Here is a 22,905-nt window from a genome sequence, read left to right as displayed (position 1 = left end):
ACTCTATTTCGAGGCGAGGTCAAGTGCATGATAAACAAAATGTATTGCGTTTGACGTCAAACCAACTCCTGAACAAAGGTTTGGATGAGTAATAATGCGATGACAAAATTATGATTTAAACTGTCTATTGTTGAAATAGTGCGTTGCATTTTGGAAGGGACGGGAACATTTCAAAACAAAATCTGAAATGTAAAAAAGTGTCACACATATATTGTGTTTCCGTGGCAAGTAGTCATTGCAAATGAATGAATATCAAAATAGCGCTTTCTTGTGTTTTCTGGCAGTCACATGCGTATCGTGTCGTTGCCCTCAAAGTGAAGTAGTCGATAACACGTGATCTTACTCCACGTGAGTGTGTTGAGTTGTTGTGTAACATTTACTGATTGGAATTGAAGAATAAGTTTCTGTCCTTTGAGGGCTTCTTGCAAGGAATATAATGAGCAATGTTTATTTTTAAAACAATCGCCTTTGGCGAAGGGAATTGAGGTAGGTATACGGGGACGTGAAAATACTGTTAGACTGAACGGCTGTGAAAAAATGCTACTGCCGATGGGAAGTATTATAATGGATCTATATTGAACGAAAATTCAAGCAAAAGTAATGTTTAATATAACAGCATTTGACTATGTAAGGTGAAATACACATCGAAGTTTCGTGTCAAATAAATGATAATTGACTTATAATATTTAAGGAACTTTCAAGAATTAGGATCTAGAAGGATTTTCCCAAACTCAGTGAAACTTTCTACTCGTTCAACTTATAGTGAAGATCATAAGATCTGATATTATGGCATTTAGCACTTCCATGTCAGTTAATTTACATGTTTCATTATATTTTCAATTGAGGTTTATATCCGTCTTGACTGCACCAAGTGTTGTGAAACTTCACACAGTGCCAGTATTGTTCATATCTGAAGAACTCGAACAATTTTATAGTCATCTCGGAATTGACTGCATAAAGTTTGACGGATTTTGCCAGTGATGTTGATCGTGACGATATGATTATCTTTGTCAGAGAAAACGAAATAGTTAATTTCAATAACACTGCACGCACTACATAAACTGAAGCACGGGACATTCATTATTCACATATATTTACAGCCTTACGTGTCGAGGGGGTTTCAAAATGTTAATGGTGCAAAGTAGGCGAGGCTTATATGCAAGGTAACTTATACCACATCATTAATCACATCATGTATTTTGTCTTGCATTCAAACGGATCTCAGCTTACAATTTTTGTATTTTTCTCATTTTTATCTACCTTGAGAATATCTCAAAACATTTTAACAGCTTCATTATGTTGCACCATTTTAAAGAACTTCTCAAATCTACGCCATGATATATTTGCATTTGTAACAATTTGTATCCATGGGTCTGTTAGTCCCTTTCTGAAATACATATCACTTAGTGTATCTGTCCTCTTGCACCGTAGTCTCCCCTTCATATATTTTTATAGCTACCACAGCTCTTACCTTTTGTCATGCTTCATTTTTTAAGTTTTTGTTTTCGAAGAAAGATTCTATGTTAACACTGTAATTTATGATTTACGCCTGTTCAGTGTATTTCATAGTAGGTTCAGAAACTCTTTCACCACAAAAGATATATTAGTGTAGTAATATTAAACGACCTTCAAGCTTTTGAAATATCAAATTCGCCTTTCGTGGTTTTCGAGCATGTTATTGTTAGCGCCATTTATATTATATTTTGTTGGTAAAAATCGTCGCAAAACTCAAGGGAAATGAAATGCAATTTCTTAAACTGCAAAGAGTCTTGAAATTGGAGATTACTATGCCGACAACACATCAATTATTGCCAATGGTCTCATGTCGCCGCTCTTTCCAAAATAATTCATTTGCATTCTACATGGCCGGGAACAGGAACAATTAGGTTTAATGTTGAAAGTAAAATTAACTCGTTTGTAAAGGTTACTCACTTGTAAAAGACCAATTAAGCTGCCTTCGATGGAATTTCACTTCAATTTTAAAACGGTGAAGTTATCAGCGCCAAAAATGTAGACAACATTACGCCAACAAAAGATACTATGAATGCGTCGTTTGTTATTTTACCACCACCATACTTTAGTAGCGTTCTGTTCTTGTACCTTGTGGATGTTCTTACTCAAATGCATGAACTCGCCACCCCTGCACGTTACTCAGCTTTTTGTCGTTTCACTTCAAATGTTTAAAAACACAATACATAATCACCGAAATTAAATTTGATAATGGTTTTTATTAACTGACTGGCTCAGCAACTCAGTTGCATTTGTCTATTAGGAAAGTCAATTATTTGAAGGTTCATAAATCTCGGTAAAACGCTCTCTTTCTAATCTATCATTATCATATCCGTCCACGCATGCAGCATTACTGAATACCGACCTCGCGTAATTCAGCATTTCACGTTATGAAAACAACTTTTTCTCGAGTGTGACGAATAAATAAGCATAACTTTTGAAGATTATGAAATGCATATTTGAACCCGTGTGGAAACGTAAACCGGCCTGTGAGATACACGATATGAGCGCACTTTTCAACGCTAACACAAATATCGAATACGTCATACGGGAATTAGATATAACATATTGCAGATAAGCACCCCTTATTATTAACATCTTTTATGTTGAACATTTATCCCATTTCGAATTTGTGTCTAGTTGTGAACGACTGCTTATTGCCGTTTGGGCGGGAACGAATTGCAACAAGTGCTGTGATGAAAAAGCTCTCCATAATTTAACAGATCTCGCGAATCTAGGTCCTTGTGCCAATTATGTATGTCAGACTGCCTAAATCCAATATTTGGACTTAAAAGCCATATTACCCCGAAGGTTTTTTCTGTTGAACCGTACAATGACCCGATTTCGAACTTTGCAAATACCGCCAAAATGTAGTGTTGTAGTGCAATACAGGGAAATCGGAAGGAGTGTGCGGTAACATGAATGGTACGTGTACGATCTACGATAGTTTCGGCGAAGTGACACCGAAAGTAATATCTGTAACCGCTGCATCGAGCAGCGCTTGAAAGTTTGTACATATTTTTCACGTATTTTGAGAATGTGTCAACACAAATACATACGTATGTATGTATGTATGTATGTATGTATGTATGTATGTATGTATGTATGTATGTATGTATGTATGTATGTATGTATGTATGTATGTATGTATGTATGTATGTATCTATCTATGTATGTATGTATGTATCTATCTATCTATCTATCTATGTATCTATGTATCTATGTATCTATGTATGTGTTTGTGTATGATGCCTGAAGATAGGTGGATAAGTAGCTATGTGCTGAATGTTTTGGGTATTGGCAAATTTTAAGTTACATTTAAGTGATATAGCGTATGGGCATGCCATGTTTCTATTTGTTGGAAATCTGAGCGGTGAAAAGGCAATAGCGACAAAGTTAGCTTAAAGAAATATCGTTCACAGTGTTTGTCTTGGCACACGGTGATCGATAGTCCTGGGACATACTGTCAGAGTAATTTGCCTTTTGACGGGTGTTTCCTTGAGCAGAACCATGTGATGACCTTAGCCGTGAGAATGCTAAAATCGATTTTATCATCAGGCAATGTGTATTTCATGCAGTGTTGGTTTGTCCGAGCGGTGAGCTATGTAGAAGTTCATTGCCGACTGGCTGTAAATTTTGTCATTGATGCCGGTGATGGTGATGAAGATGTCAATAGAATAGACATCATAAAAATCGACTTTAACTTTTTGCCCGCGAAGAGAACATTTTGCTGTTAGAAATACTGGAGGGTGAATTATTACAGGACGGAGACTGTTGAAGACACAAAGAGATCGCTTGCACTTCATATACAGCAGACTGCACAGCGTATGGTTCGAGGTATTTCAGAACATGCGCAGTTTGTACCAGTTTTCCAAGATTTTGTTTTATCCGTACCAAGGAAAAATGACCTCCAATCCAGGGTAAATTTTGAGAGAAATTTATAGTAATTTGAAGAATATCTCTCACTTCCTGTCTGTCTGTCTGTGTCCCCCCCCTCTCTCTCTCTCTCTCTCTCTCTCTCTCTCTCTCTCTCTCTCTCTCTCTCTCTCTCTCTCTCTCTCTCTCTCTCTCTCTCTCTCTCTCTCTCTCTCTCTCTCTCTCTCTCTCAGGAAACAACGCAACAAAATCCAATGAAGCTCGAGTGATAAATGCGAAGAAAACGAAATCTGTATTCCTGCTACAAAATGGAAATTCATTTCTGTCGATGAAATCGTGGATAACCACTTTGTGTAAGGGACATTAAAATAGAAAAATATAATAAATAGCAAAGTGTGATATTCCAGGTAATTTCAACTCATGAATTTGTATTATTGGAGTGATATAAACTAAATATGTTTCAAAAGGTGGCGGTTAGATGCTGTTGTCAAGGTTACCCGGTAGTACATGAGATATCGTTTCCTCACCTCTCCTGACACCAAACTCTACGTCCATAGGTAATGTGATGCAGCTCATAGTATTATACATGCTGAACATTGGAGCGACTATGATGTGATGGGGCGCCTTGTTTGAACTTCCAATCACCTGTATCTGTTTGCATTTTACCTATACCAAAAATTCAATACTCTCTTCAGAGAGATGTTTTAGTTCTCCTTTTTGGGCCATATTGTCTTTGGAAATGTTACGATTTCGATGCTAGGATTCGGTCGTTTGTTCACAGTTTTTGTATACGCGCTCGTAGTGGATTTACATGACTCGCAAGTCGAAAATTATTTAGTCGTTAAAATAAAAGTTCTGCTGCCATTTTTCAGTTAGCCGCCCTTGATTTCAAACCATCTTATTGAACAAAATGCACAAAGATACAGCTTATGGGGTTTAAATCTTGAAGATGTTACCCCATCAAATTACATTCTCCACCAGTCTTTTCTCGTACTAGACTACGAAAAACAGTAACCCTGGAATATAAGAGTATTTTCATCAAAAAGGAAATGGATGGCATGATTGTGTATAGCAACTGTTTCAAAAATGTTATACACCGATCATTTCTAGTAACTTTTCAAATTTATAATAGATGAAATTATTAAAGTTAATCATTCCTCGAAAAGTTCATCAACTGCCAAATGTTTTCAAAAAGTATATTTTCTTTGTTATAAGCGCCTGACTGATCGGATGTCGGTGCACGTGTTGCTATGGTTATTGAAGATATTTCTCCACATTTATCTTGGACAAAAACTGGATCGATAATTGACAGGCGTCCGTTCGGTACAAACTTCCTCCCGGCTTGTTTGTTCAGATGTTCCCAGGGGTTGTCACTTCAGCGTGTTCTTGCTCCTTAATCATGGCTGGCGTGACGTCGCCCATCTTATTTTTAGAAAAAAACGTTTAAAAATAACACTGGCGACTTGAGCATGCTAACATCAGGCCGGGTTTTATTTTATTTGTTAGATCAACAACACACTGCCCAGCCTGAGTAAGGCTGCAACCACAAATACTTGGGAGGGGCTTCATGAATCGCGGTTAGACCCCACAATACTCACAAAGCATTTCATACACCTAGGCATCTATCTGATCGAAAAATTTCAAACCCCTCCACTAGCAAATGGCCAAACATTTAAAGCGAACAATATAAAACAACAATTTTGATATTTCTTTTTCAGTACTTGTGCTCTTTGTATCAACTCCAATCTCTTCTTTTACATCCTGTCATGTTGAAATATTCAGTCCATGCATTTTGTTATGTACACTTATATTGCTGGCTGTTGCATATCAGCTAAACTATAAATTAAAATGTCAATTAAGCAATAAATCACAACCAGCGACGGTATACAATGAGATTTTGACCAGTTCGCGACATATATGGACGAGCGATAGCAGTGCATTTATGAAGTAAAATTGGTCAAAATCTCGTGGTATACCGTCGCTGGGTGTGACTTATTGCTATTATACGATACAGTAATATTGAAATTCTGGCGTGGAACGTCCAAAAGGGATTTTTGCTCTTGTCGATAGCGCACGCGTATGCCAACCGTGGTATATCGCGAATTTACCACGGCTCCTTTCATGTCTCGACCAATAAGATCGCTGTATTTGCGCCATCAATATACTGGTATGATATAATACATGATAACACTGCAGCACACTTTAAAAAGGGACATTAGCTGCACGTTTTGGTGACACCGGTATTTTTCTACATTTTTGTGTGTCAACAGTTTCTTCTGTTAATCCCCTAAAGAAAGTATTTAGCTCGTCAACAGTTGGTATTACATACTGTCGGCACTAGTCTGGACGGCACTTCAGATGTCAAGATATCAATATACAGCTTGTGTTGGTATTGGAAGTGAATACAGTAATTGGCATTCAATAAATGCTACAGGGAGTAAAACAAGAAACTCTGGTTTATGTACACAACCAATACAGTGAAAGATGTGTTTTTGAATTCAACTGCCAACATATATAGAATTGCTTTCTGTATAGGCTGTGTGGAAAAAGTATATACTTGGTGTTCTGGAGGGCTTTAGGAAGAAATACCAAGACATGGCATTCATACTATCAACAATTTTTCATAATTATTATTAACATTAGAGCCATTGGATAACATAACAATGTTATTAACTCTTTTTATCAGTTACCTACCACAAAGTGTTATCTGAAAATGTCAAATATTAGGCAACCAAAATATTGCCAGGCCCTCCCTCCTATACCCAGTGCAAAACTTTCAAATCCCCCTCTACTACCCCCAAAACGTTCAAATCCCCCCTGAGTTCCTTCAGCCCCCTCCCAGGTATTTGTGAACGCCGCCTAAACGAGGATAAATTGCCCCGTCTCCACGCCTGGCACACAGCGCCCCCACGCGGAGTAAAGGACACTGTATGAGGACTTTTCAGAGGTTTGTGGACGGACGCTCTATATAGTTCGTCCATACAGCGGAATCAAGAGCATACCGTTTGTACTACCGTTTAACGTTTTCCTGGTCTAAATGCTGCAGAAAGTTGCTGGCTAAATAGAGATTAATTGATTGGTCACACACACTTCCACACAGCATTCCTATGAACGTGCCTTTATAAAAGTTTCAGTATAAACATCAAAATCTGGCGACAACTTTGTTGTCATCAAATTTCACCAGTTCTATGTCTTGCAAACAAATTAAACTTTCGCAATTGAAGGAGAAATACAGCTACGGACGGTAGTCATGACGACACCATTCATTCAGCTACTGGAGCTAAAAAGGGTTACTTCGTGCGTGAATTTCCTTTGAAAAAACAACTTTCAACACCTGCTGCTGGTAGAACGAACCAGATATACATCGGCATACCTTTGAACATTCTGTTAAAACACAAGCGAGCTTATTTCTGTGAAACATCACAAGGTAAAACAAAATATGTTGAAAAGTCAACCACAAAATGATGTTTCGTTAATGCAATATGCTATCAATAATGTTCATCAACAAACAAATAAACCGACAAATCTTAAAACAAAGCCAAAACAGGGAAAAATATTTAAGTGATCTGGTTTCGTGAAAGTCACGAAATAGGTGTGTGCAAATTCCCGCCAGTGTAATTTTCTCCAACCGTTGTGTGTTCATTCATATCAACTTTTTTGTTTATAACCAAGGTCATACCATTGGTGACAACCTGAACTTGCTCTCATCACACAGAGGGACGGCAGCCACAGTGACTTGTGTTAATGATTGCATGTAACTTGTTATTCTCAATACTTTTATTTGAAGGAAAACACAAGATTCGAGAGGATGTATATTCCTAGGGTTCATCAAGTACTCATCTCAAACCTCGTCAAATCCGTACATACAATTTATACTGGTCCTGTTTGTCGGCTGTGATTGGAATTAAGTAACTTAACCCGTCCACCGCAATGGTTTGACCCAAGCTTTTGTTACAAATGACGATTGTGGACCTGGGGTAAACAGATTAAACTGAACAAGGTGGAAACTCAGATACACCAGGGACCTAATGCTCCGTTGGCCGTAACTGGTGATGTGTTTTGCTGTACCGACAACTTCTTTTTATACTCCAAAGATCATGTCGAAATACCCACTAGTGTTAGATTGTCAATACTTGCAGTGTTTAGAGTCAAATATTATCGTTTAATAACTGATATTTAGTCCGGGCTGGATTTCAGTTGTAAACAATAGGATATACATTGTACATGATGCAATGTGATGGTTTGGCGAGTCAGGTGTCTTCAAACATATTTCATGGAGAAGGAAAAAATGTAGTAAATATTTTATAAAACAAAACAAATAACAATCTTATACCAGAAGATCTAGACACAGCTATGCCATTGTAATTTCGTCGGCAAAGTCTGTCACCGTCACGGACATTGTCCTAATAATGACAGTTTCACGCCGCAACAGTCTTTGCAAGTATAGGTAGCATTATACTGAAGCGATTCGGAGGCTACACCTTGGGTCAGACACGTCATGGTGATGTCGAAACATTGGGGTATCGAGAAATTGATTAAAATGCATCTTTTAATTTCGTTAATGTTCAAGTAAGAATACTGTTTATGTTTTTAAAAAGGTTTCATACACACTTCAGGACAGTGTTTCATGTTACCTAACGGCGACGCAACGATACAAAGATCACCTCACAGGTGTCATGGGTGTGGCATGGCAGTGCAGTTTTGAATTATCGGTGACTGTCGGTAGTATTTTTAGGTAGATCACGCCTCGGGGACAGATAGTCGGCCTCTCAAACTTCTACAATGCTTTGCTGATCTGCTGGGGCTCATTTTAAAGCTCTTGGGGAAAACGTTCACCGTCTTAGTTTTCGAAAATCCCAGATATAATTTTCCCCATTGAATTAACACAGGAATGGCGGCCATTTTGAATTTCAAACATAGCAAAATGTTGGGCAATTTGTTTCGCTAGTTCCAAACTTTGATCCCAGATTTGTGACCCCAGATTTTTATTGTTGATTTGGTAAGAGAATGGGTGAAAATTTCATTCAATAGAGTTTGAGCAAAAGTTTAAGTCATTCACTTTCGAGGCGCATTTCTTTTTAAGTTTACCAGTCTCTGTAGCAATTCCATAATCGATGGCACGGATAGTTGTATTTGACCTGTAGCAAATACAGAACAACTGATGGCTTCCTATGATTCATTTTCATAACTCAGATTGTTTTCCGATAAATAGGGGTTTATTATCAAGCACTGGTGTCTCGGAGAATTACATCATAAAGGCTTGGTCTCACAAAAATAGAAAGAGACTCGTATTGAAATTACAAAACTCATCCAAGAATGCGACAGAGAATTTACATTTAATAAAATGAATAGTTTAATGGGCTGACTATTTATATCATCACTTTTTTTCACACAATTGCCTGCATGCTGACGTAGTCAGAGTTAGTTTGTACGATATGTATGGTACAATCAATTACACTGGCTTTTTTACTGAGTCGAGCGGAAACAGGTAAGCTTAATTGCCTAATTAACGACCAAATGTTTACGACATACGTCACAACACTAAAAATTAACACGTTTAAAACGTCCTGTTTCCTCGATATTCATACAAGTAAATGGAAATGTGGTTGACAATGGGCTTTACAGTTGACTGTGGAGAGGTCCAATATAGCGACTAATGCATTTACATAGAGTGTAGTGGATGACTCGTCGACACTCAATATAATTGGAAAAGATATAGTTCACCATTATGTGATCAACCATAATAAAATCAAAATGTGTTCATTAAATGCTTCATACTTACTTTGCTCAGTAATTCTAGTGTCGTTAACCACACGTCCTACATCTCTTGTATGTATGTATGTATGTATGTATGTATGTATGTATGTATGTATGTATGTATGTATGTATGTATGTATGTATGTATGTATGTATGTATGTATTGGTTGTTCGATTGGTTGGTTACTAGTAGTCAAGGACTACCATGGTCTTTCGTCGCAGAGTATGTAACGCTGTCACAAACACTTCTATAATAACGTGATTGCCTTTACGTGTAAACTTTGGAAATTCCAAATGTAGCTGAAGTTTCAATGTAAAGTAGATACTTTATCTATGAAGAGCGAAGCAATACACTTTTGTTTGATTTTCTGTCGGCAAGGCTTTACAGCTGAACGAGCGTCTCTGAGTCATTGATTACTATATTATGGTTTATACAGCATGATTGATGACCGTTGCTATGACTAATAGTTTTATGATCAGAGTCTGTCACCAGAACAAACACAGTCACTATAAACGTACTAACTTTGATATTTTCCATTTTACTGCTCCTTGTATAAGCTGTGTCAATTTCCTGTAACGTTTTAAAGTCTAAGCTTCTAAATCGATTGAGGGCGGTCATAAAAGCTGTGAAGTGTACACAAATGCGATGCCAATACTTTGTTGATACAATCTGGTATGTGTGTTGTAACTCTTGACGAAAGCTTACTGTTAGTGTTTTTGCAAGAGCACCATTGACGACATCAAGAGCATGACGTAGGCAGTGATGTAATGGATAGCAATGAATGAAACAATTTTAAGTGACTCGTGGTTTATTCATTCCGATGACGGATAGCTAACGGTGGTGTGTGTGTGGGGGGGGGGGGGGGAAGGGATGTTTATATTTTAAGCCTGTACTATTTAATTTGAACACGATTGGAACTATTGTGATAATTGGATCTTCATGTTTTTCAAATTTCTCAAAAGTGTTTGGTGCCCTATAGCTGAATATTGCAATATTACAAATTACTCAGAAAAACAATTGTATAAGTTAAAAAGAAAAGTAGATAAGCTTACATTTATAGATTAAACAGACATTACATCACCATCGAATTATCCTAATTTAGTTCCAATGGTGTTATTTGAAGTTACTGTAGGTGATGACCAGGGTGACTATACGTTTCGGAACGACACCTCTGCCCTAGTGAATCTTCCCATTAAATTAGATTCCATTGCAAATCTCCAAACTGCCATCTTCAAATGAAGAAAAATCCCATTTGTTCTCCCTGCGACACTATTATTCTCCATTCCCGGTTGGCATTCCCTGTAATACGACCAAATCCCACTACCTACTACCCGCCCGCTAGGGTTTCCGGAGTTTCTTGCCGTGCAACAGCAAAAGGTTCTTCAAACTATTGATAAAGATATGCCTTTCCACCCTTCCCATTTTCACACAAAAACCCCGCTCACCGCTGACAAACCTCTTCTCTTGCGCATCTTTACAGCATCGTGCGATTGACAATGATGCAGATGGTGCTGTGTTGCCGAGATTCACCTTGCCGGTGGTTGTTCTGAGTTGTCTGCACCGCGCCCTCAACGTTGACTCCATTTTCAGCCTAAACCACATGGACAATCGCTTGATAATTTACAAGATTTACAATTTAAGCTGGTATCTTCTGTATCTAAGCTCAGTGTCACACAAAGTGACATGCCAATAACTATTTATTAGCCGTATTTTAGAAAAACCTAGAGGATTTAGGAACTGCCCCTAGCTGAGATTAGATTTATTATAAACGCATTCCGAACTAATTTCGGAATCTCCCAACAAATTTCAGAATTTCCTTTTAATTTCAAATTTTCTCATCAGATATTAATATTACTATAATACTGAATATAATTGTACCATAGCTTTCCAGTTAAGATATTTCACATCTGCAAAAATGCTATTTAAAAATTCATATCCACTACAAAATTCTGCTTATTTTTTAGAACTCAGCAATTCAGTGAAAAAGTCAGCTGATTTTTTGCAAATCGGCTGAGATTTCAGCTGTATGGAATTTTCAAATATTTTTTAAAAAATCAGCTAAATTTTTGTCTAAAAACAGGATACCAGTATGCAGCTGATTCTTCAAATAACATCTGAAAATCCAGCTGATTGTTTTGTACACAAAGAAATAATTTCAGTGAATTTCCTTCACTGGACAACAAGATCATAGAAATATCACAGCAAAAATTTATTTGACCTAGTAAATGTTACACCAACGTACCTCTCCTCTGAATTCATCAGACTATGGAATTATTTACAACATATCCATCGGGCAGACACCTAATATTTCATCAGCAAAACCTCAATTTCACCTCCCCCCTTTGTTGGCAGTAATTCCCTATTGTAAGCAATGACGATTTACTTTCTCCATAATCTGAATTCCTCAGTCATATGTCATTGAAAAAACAATGTCACGGTAAAGAAATCAATATCGGTTCTCGTCGTGATTGTTGATTGGTCCAGTGTTTGATCACAGTTCTGTGGAGGGATCGTGGTTTGATTGAGGCATACAGGGACAGCGCTACAAGCGAAAGAAATAGACAAAACGAAAACTCAGATCCAGGATAGGAGGCGACATCAAAATGACAAAAGATCATGCAATTGCCAGTTTTCGAGCGATACACACGGGGTACACATATTACTGAGGTAGTGACGGGACTTTGTCTTCGGTTGGAGAGGGATCGCGTCATATCACTCGCTTCTCAACGAAAAGTTTCAGACCAATCCCACACTTTGACATTAAAAAAAACAGGTCACCAACAGTCTAAATAATTTTGCTTCAAATAAGAATTGTGAGTTCTACCAACCACCTTGCAGCGTTTACTGTCAGGATTGTCAATGCCATCAGTGTACGTCATAGACATTCAAACTACGTGAAAAAGTGGCATGGAGCAACTTAGACATTCGTCATCCTGGGATTTTGTTACTTTATTCAAATGGCCATGTTAAAGTACACATAAACAATTATTATAAACAGAATCCGAACTAATTTTGGAATTCTGAAGTCCGAAAAATAACACCACTCTTACTTGTATGCATAATATGTAATGTCATGAGTGTATGTTGGTAGGTTTAAATATGACCCTAGATTTATATTTGTAATCTTAGAATCTCTGCCACACTGTTCCAAATGTATGTGATCAGCGTAAAATTCAGCTGAACTTTCTCGGGATCACATCAATCTGTGAAAGAATCATCTGATTTTTTCAGCTGATTTTTTCACGGCTGAAAAATTCTGGTGAATTAGGACCAGACATCTAGATAGGAAACTTCCAAAAGTTGAAGGCCCGAGGAAAATAGTACACTGACAATATTTTCTCATGTGGTAAGCTTTTGTAAAGCACTTTGAATTAGCTGCATACATCTGAGGTAGATGGGAAATTAAATTGAATTTAATAGTGGGTTCTTCATTTAGCTTATAAGACACTTTGACCATTGCTTATGGAGAGAAACATTTGAATTAGTTGACCCCTTGACTCTTGCTAAATTAACTAAAAAGGCATTCAAGCAAAAACAAGATATGTTATGCACAAATTGAAGGGAAACATGTTTGATTTTTTTATCATATTTCAGGTACGGACACTTTCCATTATGATTTATCACTGTCTGAATGATTCAGACTGAAATAAGCGTACTTGGACAATGATTAAATACTGTATTGACAGAAACTGGTGAATTTCAATATTTGCTGTAATCAAACCATAGACCCTCGAGGGTCTATGATCCAACACAATTAGTCTGTTTTGTTGTTATGTTTTCTTGATCAATCAGTCTGACAACCAGGTCATATTACTTTAGCAATTTTCAGTATAAACCTTTGAACCCTGACCCTTTGAACCTTGACCCTCATGATGACCTATGACATCATGAGTGGTTTTTACTCCAAAAAGAAAGTTTAAAGGTTGCAAAACTTGAAAACAACAAAATGGTTTTTATAATCATTCAAGGACAAACATGATGAAGTTCAGTAATGGTGCAACATTTATTAATTTTTATGACAATAAAGCATGCAAGATCCAACTTGAACATGTTCAAAAAAGTTAATTCAGAACACTGGGTTCCATTAAAATGAAAAGAGACAAAAATCTGTACAAGTCACAATACTAGCTTTGTGCAACGCTGAAACATCATTATTTCGACAACAAAAATAAAGATATTTTCTCTTTGAATAATATAGGATTCTGCAAACATATCTACATCTTTGGTATTGTTTTACCATTGCACAAAAACACTTTTTTCTTTTAACAGGAGTATTGTGCTGAGTAAATATGGAAAATTTATACTTTAACTACAAAATATTACAGATTGCTAATGGCTATGCTAATGACCTATTAACTAGTTTCATGAAAATATAATGATATTTATAGTCTTTTTCTGACCAATCTTCTTTGTAAAGAGGACATAATTTTTATAAGTGAACATTCTGTACATACAGTTTAACCAAGAAATGATCATGTACAGGTATCATACTGAGTTCTACAAGTTCCTTCTGTGATGAAGATTTATTTACAGAGTCTGCTATTAAAGAGATAGTGAATAAAGAGCTCACTATGTATGTTTCTATCCAGTCTTCACAATATTCTGATGAATGAGGCATGACAACTGCATTGAAAGTAACAGGGCTAGATCATTTAGGAAAGGGGGGGGTGTTCTCTGGTATGAGGGGTGGTAGAACAATATGGTGGGTTATGAGATAACACTGTGATATTGAACAATCATGTATGTTAATGTGGCCAGCTGTTTGTGGAGTTATTTGTTCAGGACAGCTGCATCTTTCCGTATGTGCTTGACTCAAAATTGACATTTGATAAATATTTTTAAGACTGTCCACTAGAACATGGCATACATGCACATTTAATTAAGCTTACAGATCTGAAAACAGAATGCATATGTCCCTTTAATTTTCAAATATCCACAATCCAACATTGACAGTGAACTTGTAAAGTAAGTCAACTTGTTCAGCTGTACATGCAGTTGTGAAAAAAGTTTGTCAATGATGGCTGGATAGCGGACTGGGAAATCCTAACATAAATACAAATACAATTTCAAGTTTCATAGCAAAGTGTGGACAAGTCTAAAAACCTTGACAATCCAAACATGCCTCTATACACTACAGGACATTCAGACCCTTAACTATGGACTTTATATTAAGATAATTTGTACTTTTTGGGTAAGACAATTACAGAAGAAATGACATGATGACTTAGGTGAGAAGACAGAAAGATTTTCTATGAACCTTGGCGGTTTGTACTTTCAAATGCCAATTTCAGAGTCGTACAATTAAGATTTAAATATAATAAAGCCACAAAAATTCACGTAAAATTTTGACGACTAAAAATATCTAAGCAGTATTTCTACATTTCAAAAAGCCCTCTCACACAATACTATAGACAATTGGAAAATGCTATGTTCCAATCTTTAAAACAATATTATCACAACAAATACGTTCACTCATGGCTAAAATGGCAGGAATTTCATCTGTAAACCGACACATCGTGTAGGACAAATGATACAAAATTTAAAAAATTTCATGAATATACTATGTTCAAGAATCCTCTTGAAATCATCAACCAAAGTAAAAGTACAGATTTGAAAATAATAGAACATACCTAAAATGTCTCTCCATCCATCTCTGATATACTACTTAATACATGTAAATATTTGGGGATGAATATTTTGAAGTGCTTTGACATAAAAATATTATTTGGATTCTATAGTTATTTTTTGTTTTGTTTTTTTAATGCAGAACTTACAATATATTTAACCTGAGAAAAATTTGTGTGCTGTTTGATGCGATCCTTAATGCGTATGAAACTATCTAAAATTTTAAATGAAATTTCTAGTCACTATGGTGCCACTTTGTTTTGTCAGGTGCCACTTTGTTGTGACACTAAAATCTGTAATTTACAAAATATATTTACATGAGGAGTGCAATGATTAGGTGTCAGGTTTTGTGCAACAAGGATTTTAAATGGAAAGTCAGATGTAAGTGGCACTCGTGTGGACTAATGCTGTTGTACATAATGCTGTTGAACACAATGCTTGTTTGTAACTGAAGATTTTTTACTCATTGCAGTAGAGCATACATGCTACTGGACACTGAGGGCACTGTTCTGTAACGATTTATAATTTTTCTCCAATAGCATCCATGCCTGACACTGAGGGCGCTGTTGTCATTATTCACAACGCTATATCATATAGCAACGATGCTATGCTGATATGAAACACTGATGAATCAAGTGGAAATTTGTGGGTTTGATATATCGATGTATGTTTTGAGATAAAAGTGTTTTACATTTCTTGTTCACAGTTCTTAAAAAGACACACTAACAACACATACAGCAAGTGATTATTGCACTGGCACCATGGGGTACCTGCAGGTGGCAAAAAACAACAGTTGGTTAGTTTGGTAGCGTAGATTGTTATTGACAACCTATGGTCTACCAGTCCCCTACATCCAACTTTGGTCATACATGCTGAAAAAAGTTCACTGAAATTGTACTTTTTGTATAAATAAGATGAATAATGTTGTATTGACGGATATCAGAATTAAAAACAAAACAAAACTAAACAAAACGAAAACACATCCTACAAACCGGAAAATGGAAAGTGCTAACTAAGAAGAGTGAGATGCAATGAGCAGGTAATTCACCATTTTATCTACAGGCACTTAATTCAGTCACTAGATTTGAGGCAGAATGTGGCTAAAATACTTTCTGTTACCAAAACTGCCGGACCACACACACAGCTAAATTTGTTGTGATATATACATTTTTGAAAGACATTAGTAGTGGCAGAATATTCAGTGTAGTGAATTGGTGCATCGGGAACACAACATCACAGAACATATTCTTACAGCCAAATCAGTGGTGTTCATATCGTGCTGGTGAGCGTGTCTGTTGCTGATACCAAAGACTAAGCAGTCACATAACTTCAGCAATTTTATGCAAGTGCCCCCACATCTAAACAATTGTTCATGTTTTTCTCATGCAATGGAGTATTTCACTTTTTGGTTGCCATTACTTGTGATAAATACTTCTTTTGCTTTTTTATCAATATTGTTACGAATTACTGAGACGTATCATGTGATATCCCTTAATACCGCTAACCTAGTTTGTATTTGATTGTTATATTGTGAGCAACGTTATTCAATGCAACCAACTAAAACATTGAAAAGAGTTTCTGAAATGACAGACACTAACATTCTCTTTTTACAGAGAGGAAAAGAAGACAGGGCGGAAAAATGGTCAAACAAATTTTCTTTTTATCAGATTCTTTCTTGTCTGATATCTGTATACATGAATATTAATTATGTAGCTGCAACAGTAGACCTGAAGTGGCCATTCCGTCTGGCTTTTTGCAGAAACAATTGGCTGGAGAGAGTTTGGATGATCCAAACCCCTGTGGTTGAACAAGGCGTAAGCAGACCTTAGTTAACTTGCTATCTTTCTAGGTCACCTGATACATACAAAGACAGCCTCCAGATTCAAAATAACCACAGCTTTGCTACCTAGAGGGCACTTTCCAGAATGTACTTGTCAAAGTTGTGCACATGAGCACCATCATCTTTTGCTATGGCAACCAAACACTTCTTAAGAAAATTTGGAATTCAACAAAATAGCAGAGTAATGTGTAAAAATGTTTGACTAATCTGAAATGTCAAACCATGATCTGCTCATGGTTTGAATCAGATGAAATACTTAAAACAGTATTATTACTTCTTTTTTGTTATTTCTACAATGTCGTGTATGAAATCAACATGATTCTCCTATCAGTTGAAACATATCACATAATTTCCCTTTCGATTGTTTTTTAAATAAATATTTATAAATACATTTACAGAATAGAGACCATAAGACTCTTGTAAAAGGTTCAGAGTACCTATATGTACCCTAAACAGCAATACAACACCCTAAACAGCAATACAACACCCTAATATCAAGCTTCGGTTAAGGTAGTATGGACCTCAAAAATAAACTAGACTTAAACCTTTACTTAATATACTTTCCTCAACCAACCTTTCAACTAACTTTCATTTTTTACAAAATCAAGAATGAGAATCTGGGTTCAACATGCAACTTTTGGAGCAGAGAAATAAATTACTTCATTTTCAGTGACAGGAAATTCAAAATGGCCGCCATCCCTGTGTCAACTCTATGGGAAAATTACTGATTATCGCAATAATACGACAGTGAAAATTTTATCTAATCCAAAACATTAAAATGAGCCCACGAGTGTCCAAGAGTGGTAACTCAGCAAAGTTTTGTAAACATTTGAGAGTCCCAACATCTCTCCTTGAAGCGCATTTTACCTTAAAAGGATGATCTTGTTGATAAAAATGTAGCCTGGGGGCGAAAGAATTTTTCAACTTGATTACTGATTGAATAAAGCAAATAAAAACGTGAACTTACAAAGCCTCCAGCACTAGCTTACGTCAAATTGTAGATTAAAAAGTGACTGAAGTGCCTTAGGTGGAGCATGTATGTCTGTAACGTAACAGCAGGCCATTTATACATTATGCTGGATAACTGATACAATTGTCCAGTGCATTGTAAGCAGGTATCAACCAACAAAATGTGTGAAACCACGAAAGATGAGTGTACAGTCAACATTTTTCCATGGTAGTTTACAGGTCGGAGAAAACCATATAGCGAAAGAAGTATTTAAAATTACCAATGATGTGTTAATGGCATGTCTTTGCAGAATTCACAGGAGGATAGTGATAATTAACAATATAACTTCCAAGAAATATGATTTAGAATATCTATTTTCATATCCTTGTGTGAAACAGACTGTAGAGTCTGTAATTTAGTTAGTAAAAGCTGAAGATTTAACTGGTAAAACGGTTTGATGGAGTTGTAATATTTTTTGTGCTTAACAAAATTTACATAACATGAACTTGTAAAACAGCTTCTGGTCATGATTTTAACATCAGAAGATGGGAATGCTGATGCAAAATACACAAGTCAAAACATGTAAAACAATTTGTGAGTAATAAAAATAAATAAGCTACAGCTTCATTGACACTGTGCTCCCATTTGCTAAGAACTAACGTCCTTGCATGACTTTCATACTTTGTTCTCGTTATTTCAAACAGACACCAAAACTGTACATGGAAAAAAAAATTGGCCACATGCATTTATCATGAATCAAGAATACTAATGCACTCAATTACATTTTCAATATTCCAAAATATTTTTTTTCGTTTAGTGAAGGAAAATACCAGTGACATAATGATCATGTTACATTGAGTTAAAGACGAGTTGTCATATGGTCATTACGTCATGAGTATTTTTCAGGCTGAATGATGAAAAATATCACAGAAAAATATACTTTTCACATTAAGAAACCAATAAATGTAATTTTTGGTCAATAGAGGACAAACTTGGCCGGTGCTTTTGATACAACCAGGTATCGGACCAACCAGATCAAAAGACATTGGCACACATTCCTTTTTGGTCATGTTCATAATTTTTAGAAAAATGTCTTTATCCTTTCATGCACTTACACATCAGATGAAAAGAATTTGAAATATGCGTAATATTCCAAATTTTCAAAGTGGACGGACAGACATACAGACAATAGATGTAGACTGATTCCAATGGCTCCTTTCCCATGTAACATGCATTCATTTTTCATCACATGGAAGCTCATAAAAACAAAGAATACAATACCCGTCTATCCAAAGACAAATGATACTGATGAAGAATACATTTATTTAACCCTTTCACAATAATGATTTGGTCCAACCCCATTGTTATCAATGGTAAGTGTGGACCGGCTTACAGGAAATTTGGGGTGATCAGGGTAAGATAGTCAATGCTTATTGTATATATCCTTAAAATACTACTTTAATTTTTTTAAATAAGAGACTGTCCCTGGCTGCTTGAAAAAATTATGTGAAATTCAAATAAAAATTTATAAATAAAATGTTATAAATGACTCTTGACTGTTACGGGAAAGAAAATACTTCAGTATTCTAATCTTACCATTCCCCATTGGCGGTGGTTAAATTACACTCTTTCTGTTGAGTGACGAGGGGAATATCTCCAAAATTTTTCTTGTAAAGGAGGAGTTGGTTTTGTCCATTTGTGGATTTCTCTTCCCCTGTAGAAAAGTCTTTGTTAGTGGGCTTGACTCCAATAAGTTGCTGGTAACAGTCTGCTGGTAAGCCGTTGCTACAACTCAGAGAGTTTCGGCCTTTCTCTGCCATAGAGACCTGCCGGGATGAGAGTCCACTGGACGAGTGATGGTGTTTGCTGTTGTTGAGTTTGATCAGGCTACGTGTGGAGAGCGTGGAGCGCTCTTCAAGCCGCCGACAGATCATGGCACAATCCTTCTTGAACTGTTTGGTGAAGATGGCGTAGAGAAATGGGTTGGCGCAGGAGTTCATGGGGAGGACAAAAATTGTTAATATTTTGGCACCTTTGGTTGAGATCAATGGAACATGAAACATTGATGTTAAACTGAAGAAGGCGATGGGTGCCCAGCATGCAAAATCAGTGAAAACCAGTAGAGCCATTCTTTTGGCAACTCTAGAATCATTGGAATTCCAGGCCTGTGAGCCACGAATTGAGCAGTACATTTTCATGTAGCAACCGACAATGATGCAGAAAGCAAGTGCGTTGAGAGTCATAATCGCCATGACGTATCCCAGCGACTTGTTGTTGCCAGTTTCAAAGGGCAAGCAGATGGCAAACTTGGAGTAGCTGCTGAATCCAACGAGAGGCAGTGTCGCGCAAAGTAGGGCCAGCAACCATCCGCCTGCCATTACCAGGCAAGCGGTCTTCAACGTCAGTCTTTTGTTCAAGTGCATGGCATGGGTGATAGCGTAATGTCTTTCCATGGTTATGACAGCTAAGGTGTACACTGATAGCTCACTGGACAGCACTGCCAGAAAGCCCGCGATCTGGCAGCCGGAACTGTTCTGCCACGTCACAGCATACTGCTTAAAGTCACCCAGGGTTGATGCGTCAATGATAGCGAGGAAGCCAAGGTAGATCCCCATGAAGAAATCTGCACATGCCAGGTTGCAGATGAGGAAACGTGGCACACACATCTTCGTACGACTAACCACAATGACAAAGATAACTGTGCCATTGCCGAGTAGGGCCAGTAGAAAGACAACCCACACGCCTAAACGTAGAGCCCACCAGCCGAATAAGTCTTCACAGGGAGTAAATGGCCCTGGAAAATTGAAAGAAATACTATTTTGTAAAATATATACCGGTATTAGGAACTACAAGTATCTACTGATAATTTATAGTTTTAGTTTTTTGCTGGTTCCACATTACAATTTCTTTCGACTTTCCTCTATATTGCAGTAATGCACAATTCATTTGGTTGGTCACTGACATCATCTGAAGATTTTACACATTGTACGTGTATTGTTAACCTTTCAGCTAAATGCGCTGCTATTGTTGACCGCTGAATTCTAGTCTGGACCAGAGTTTACTTGTCAACAATAACAATGCAGTCTATACTTGTACAGGCTGAGTTGACAAGCTGAATACTGTGTATCTCAACATGCTTTGGGGAGTAGAACTAGAAACATTAACAACAAAAATTGGGAAAAAATCATCAAAAGTTATACTGGCCCTTTCAGACAAACACTAAAGGTTGAAAAAAGCTTTGTTTCTCATCATTATTTGTTCACAGAAATAATGCAGGGATGCCTCTTTTTACATTTTTTTTTCAAATATCATGTGCTCACTAGACACAACTGAAAAGAAAACAACAGTAATTTCTGCATGAAGCAGTAATTCTGAAACACAGTGATACAAAAAATCATTACTTTGTTGTTCAGAATTTTACAGTGAATGCATCCTAAGGTCATAGGCATTTTATGTCCTGCATAGCATACTGTCATTGCACCAAAGAATGAGAAACAATGCTTTTCTGTTGTTTGCATTAATTGACTTTTCCAAAATACTGCACAGTGGAACATACTATACCTGGCTTAGGAAGGCAGTCAATACTGTGTGTCCCTCTGTTTGAGAAATCTTCAAATTCATACATGCTGACAGGGTATTGATGGCTGATAAAGTCGGGTACCGTATCGGTGCCTTCCTCATATACGTTGTTGTAATCTATTGTCATTTCGTTTGAGAACTCGTATCCAAACGTCCAATTTTCTAAAATTGAAACCAAAATTAGCTGTATTAATTGTAAATCAAGTATCCCCATAACCAACCAAAGTAATCAACAAAATGTTTATGCAGCACATGTATGAAATGCATAAAACTACTTCTCTACGCATGTAACTGTAAACAAAGGTACCGAATTTATTTCAAGATGAAGCAAGCTGCTGATCAAAAATCAACCTGAAAGACCCCTCTACTCCCTTTCACTACCATGGTTTAGTCCATCTCTATTGTTTGCAATGGTGATAGAGGCCGATGTAGTGGGTATTGGGAAGAAAGAGTAATTTAGGCCTTTTCTCACACATACACACACACACACACACACACACACACACACACACACACACACACACACACACACACACACACACACACACACACACACACACATACACATATACACACAAACAAACTGGATGTGTGAATGCACTTACCTCCCCAAATATGGCGGGTCATGTTTTCCCAATCGGCGTAATCAAGATCTGTAATCCACTCTGACTTTTCCTTGTACCCTGGGCTTTCCTCTGGTTCCCTAAGGAACTCACAGCAGTGATAAGCATAGGACAGACGCAGATTCAAGATGTTAGGGAAAGTAGAAGCAGGTGGAAAGTCATGGATTGTATCGGTGCCTGCTGTCTTTAAGTAAAGCAGCTTCTGCAGGCCTATGGTCGGTAGTTCTGGAAACCTGTTGTCTGCTAAATTCCTACAAGTACACAAAAAAAACCCACTAAATGACACAGCTGAAGGTTGTTCCTTAATCTATTTGCACTGTTTCAGTCTATAGATGCCTGACTGTGCTTGAAAGACAGAGTTGTATTTATGTTTGACACTGGCAGCAGTGAAGACGCCAGTTTTCTGATAAAAAAGATAATTCTGTAAACAAACATTAATCTGATTTAACCCTTTTACCATTATGGTTTGAACCGATCCTATTGTTTTCTATTGTAAACTTGGACCTCTAGATTGGGAAATGGGGGTGCAACGGTTTAACATCAAATGAGAAAGGCCACATTTGAAGAAAACACTGAGCCTTCAACCTTGATTTGATAAGAATTAGTACATAGCTTGGGCCGCTATCCTTCAACCTTGATTTGATAA

The 22,905-nt window shown here is 37.0% G+C and overlaps 1 protein-coding gene across 1 annotated transcript in view; it reads right to left on the bottom strand.

Annotated features, from left to right (window-relative positions):
• Positions 1 to 19,360: 19,360 nt before the first annotated feature.
• The window catches only part of LOC139123494 (leucine-rich repeat-containing G-protein coupled receptor 5-like), a 175,244-nt gene continuing 171,699 nt past the window's right edge, over positions 19,361 to 22,905 (bottom strand). Inside the window, exons 14-16 of the mRNA XM_070689686.1 lie at positions 22,242 to 22,510; positions 21,619 to 21,798; positions 19,361 to 20,851 (exon numbers count right to left, since the gene is read on the bottom strand). Coding sequence (XP_070545787.1) covers positions 19,650 to 20,851; positions 21,619 to 21,798; positions 22,242 to 22,510 — 1,651 coding nt within the window. The 3' untranslated portion in view covers positions 19,361 to 19,649. The remainder of the gene's footprint in view (positions 20,852 to 21,618; positions 21,799 to 22,241; positions 22,511 to 22,905) is intronic.

The sequence above is a fragment of the Ptychodera flava genome, chromosome 1, assembly GCF_041260155.1.
Source record: "Ptychodera flava strain L36383 chromosome 1, AS_Pfla_20210202, whole genome shotgun sequence".
In the NCBI taxonomy this organism is placed as follows: Eukaryota; Metazoa; Hemichordata; class Enteropneusta; family Ptychoderidae; genus Ptychodera; species Ptychodera flava.
Note: the sequence above shows the minus strand (reverse complement) of the source record. Positions and strands in the feature narration are given on the sequence as shown.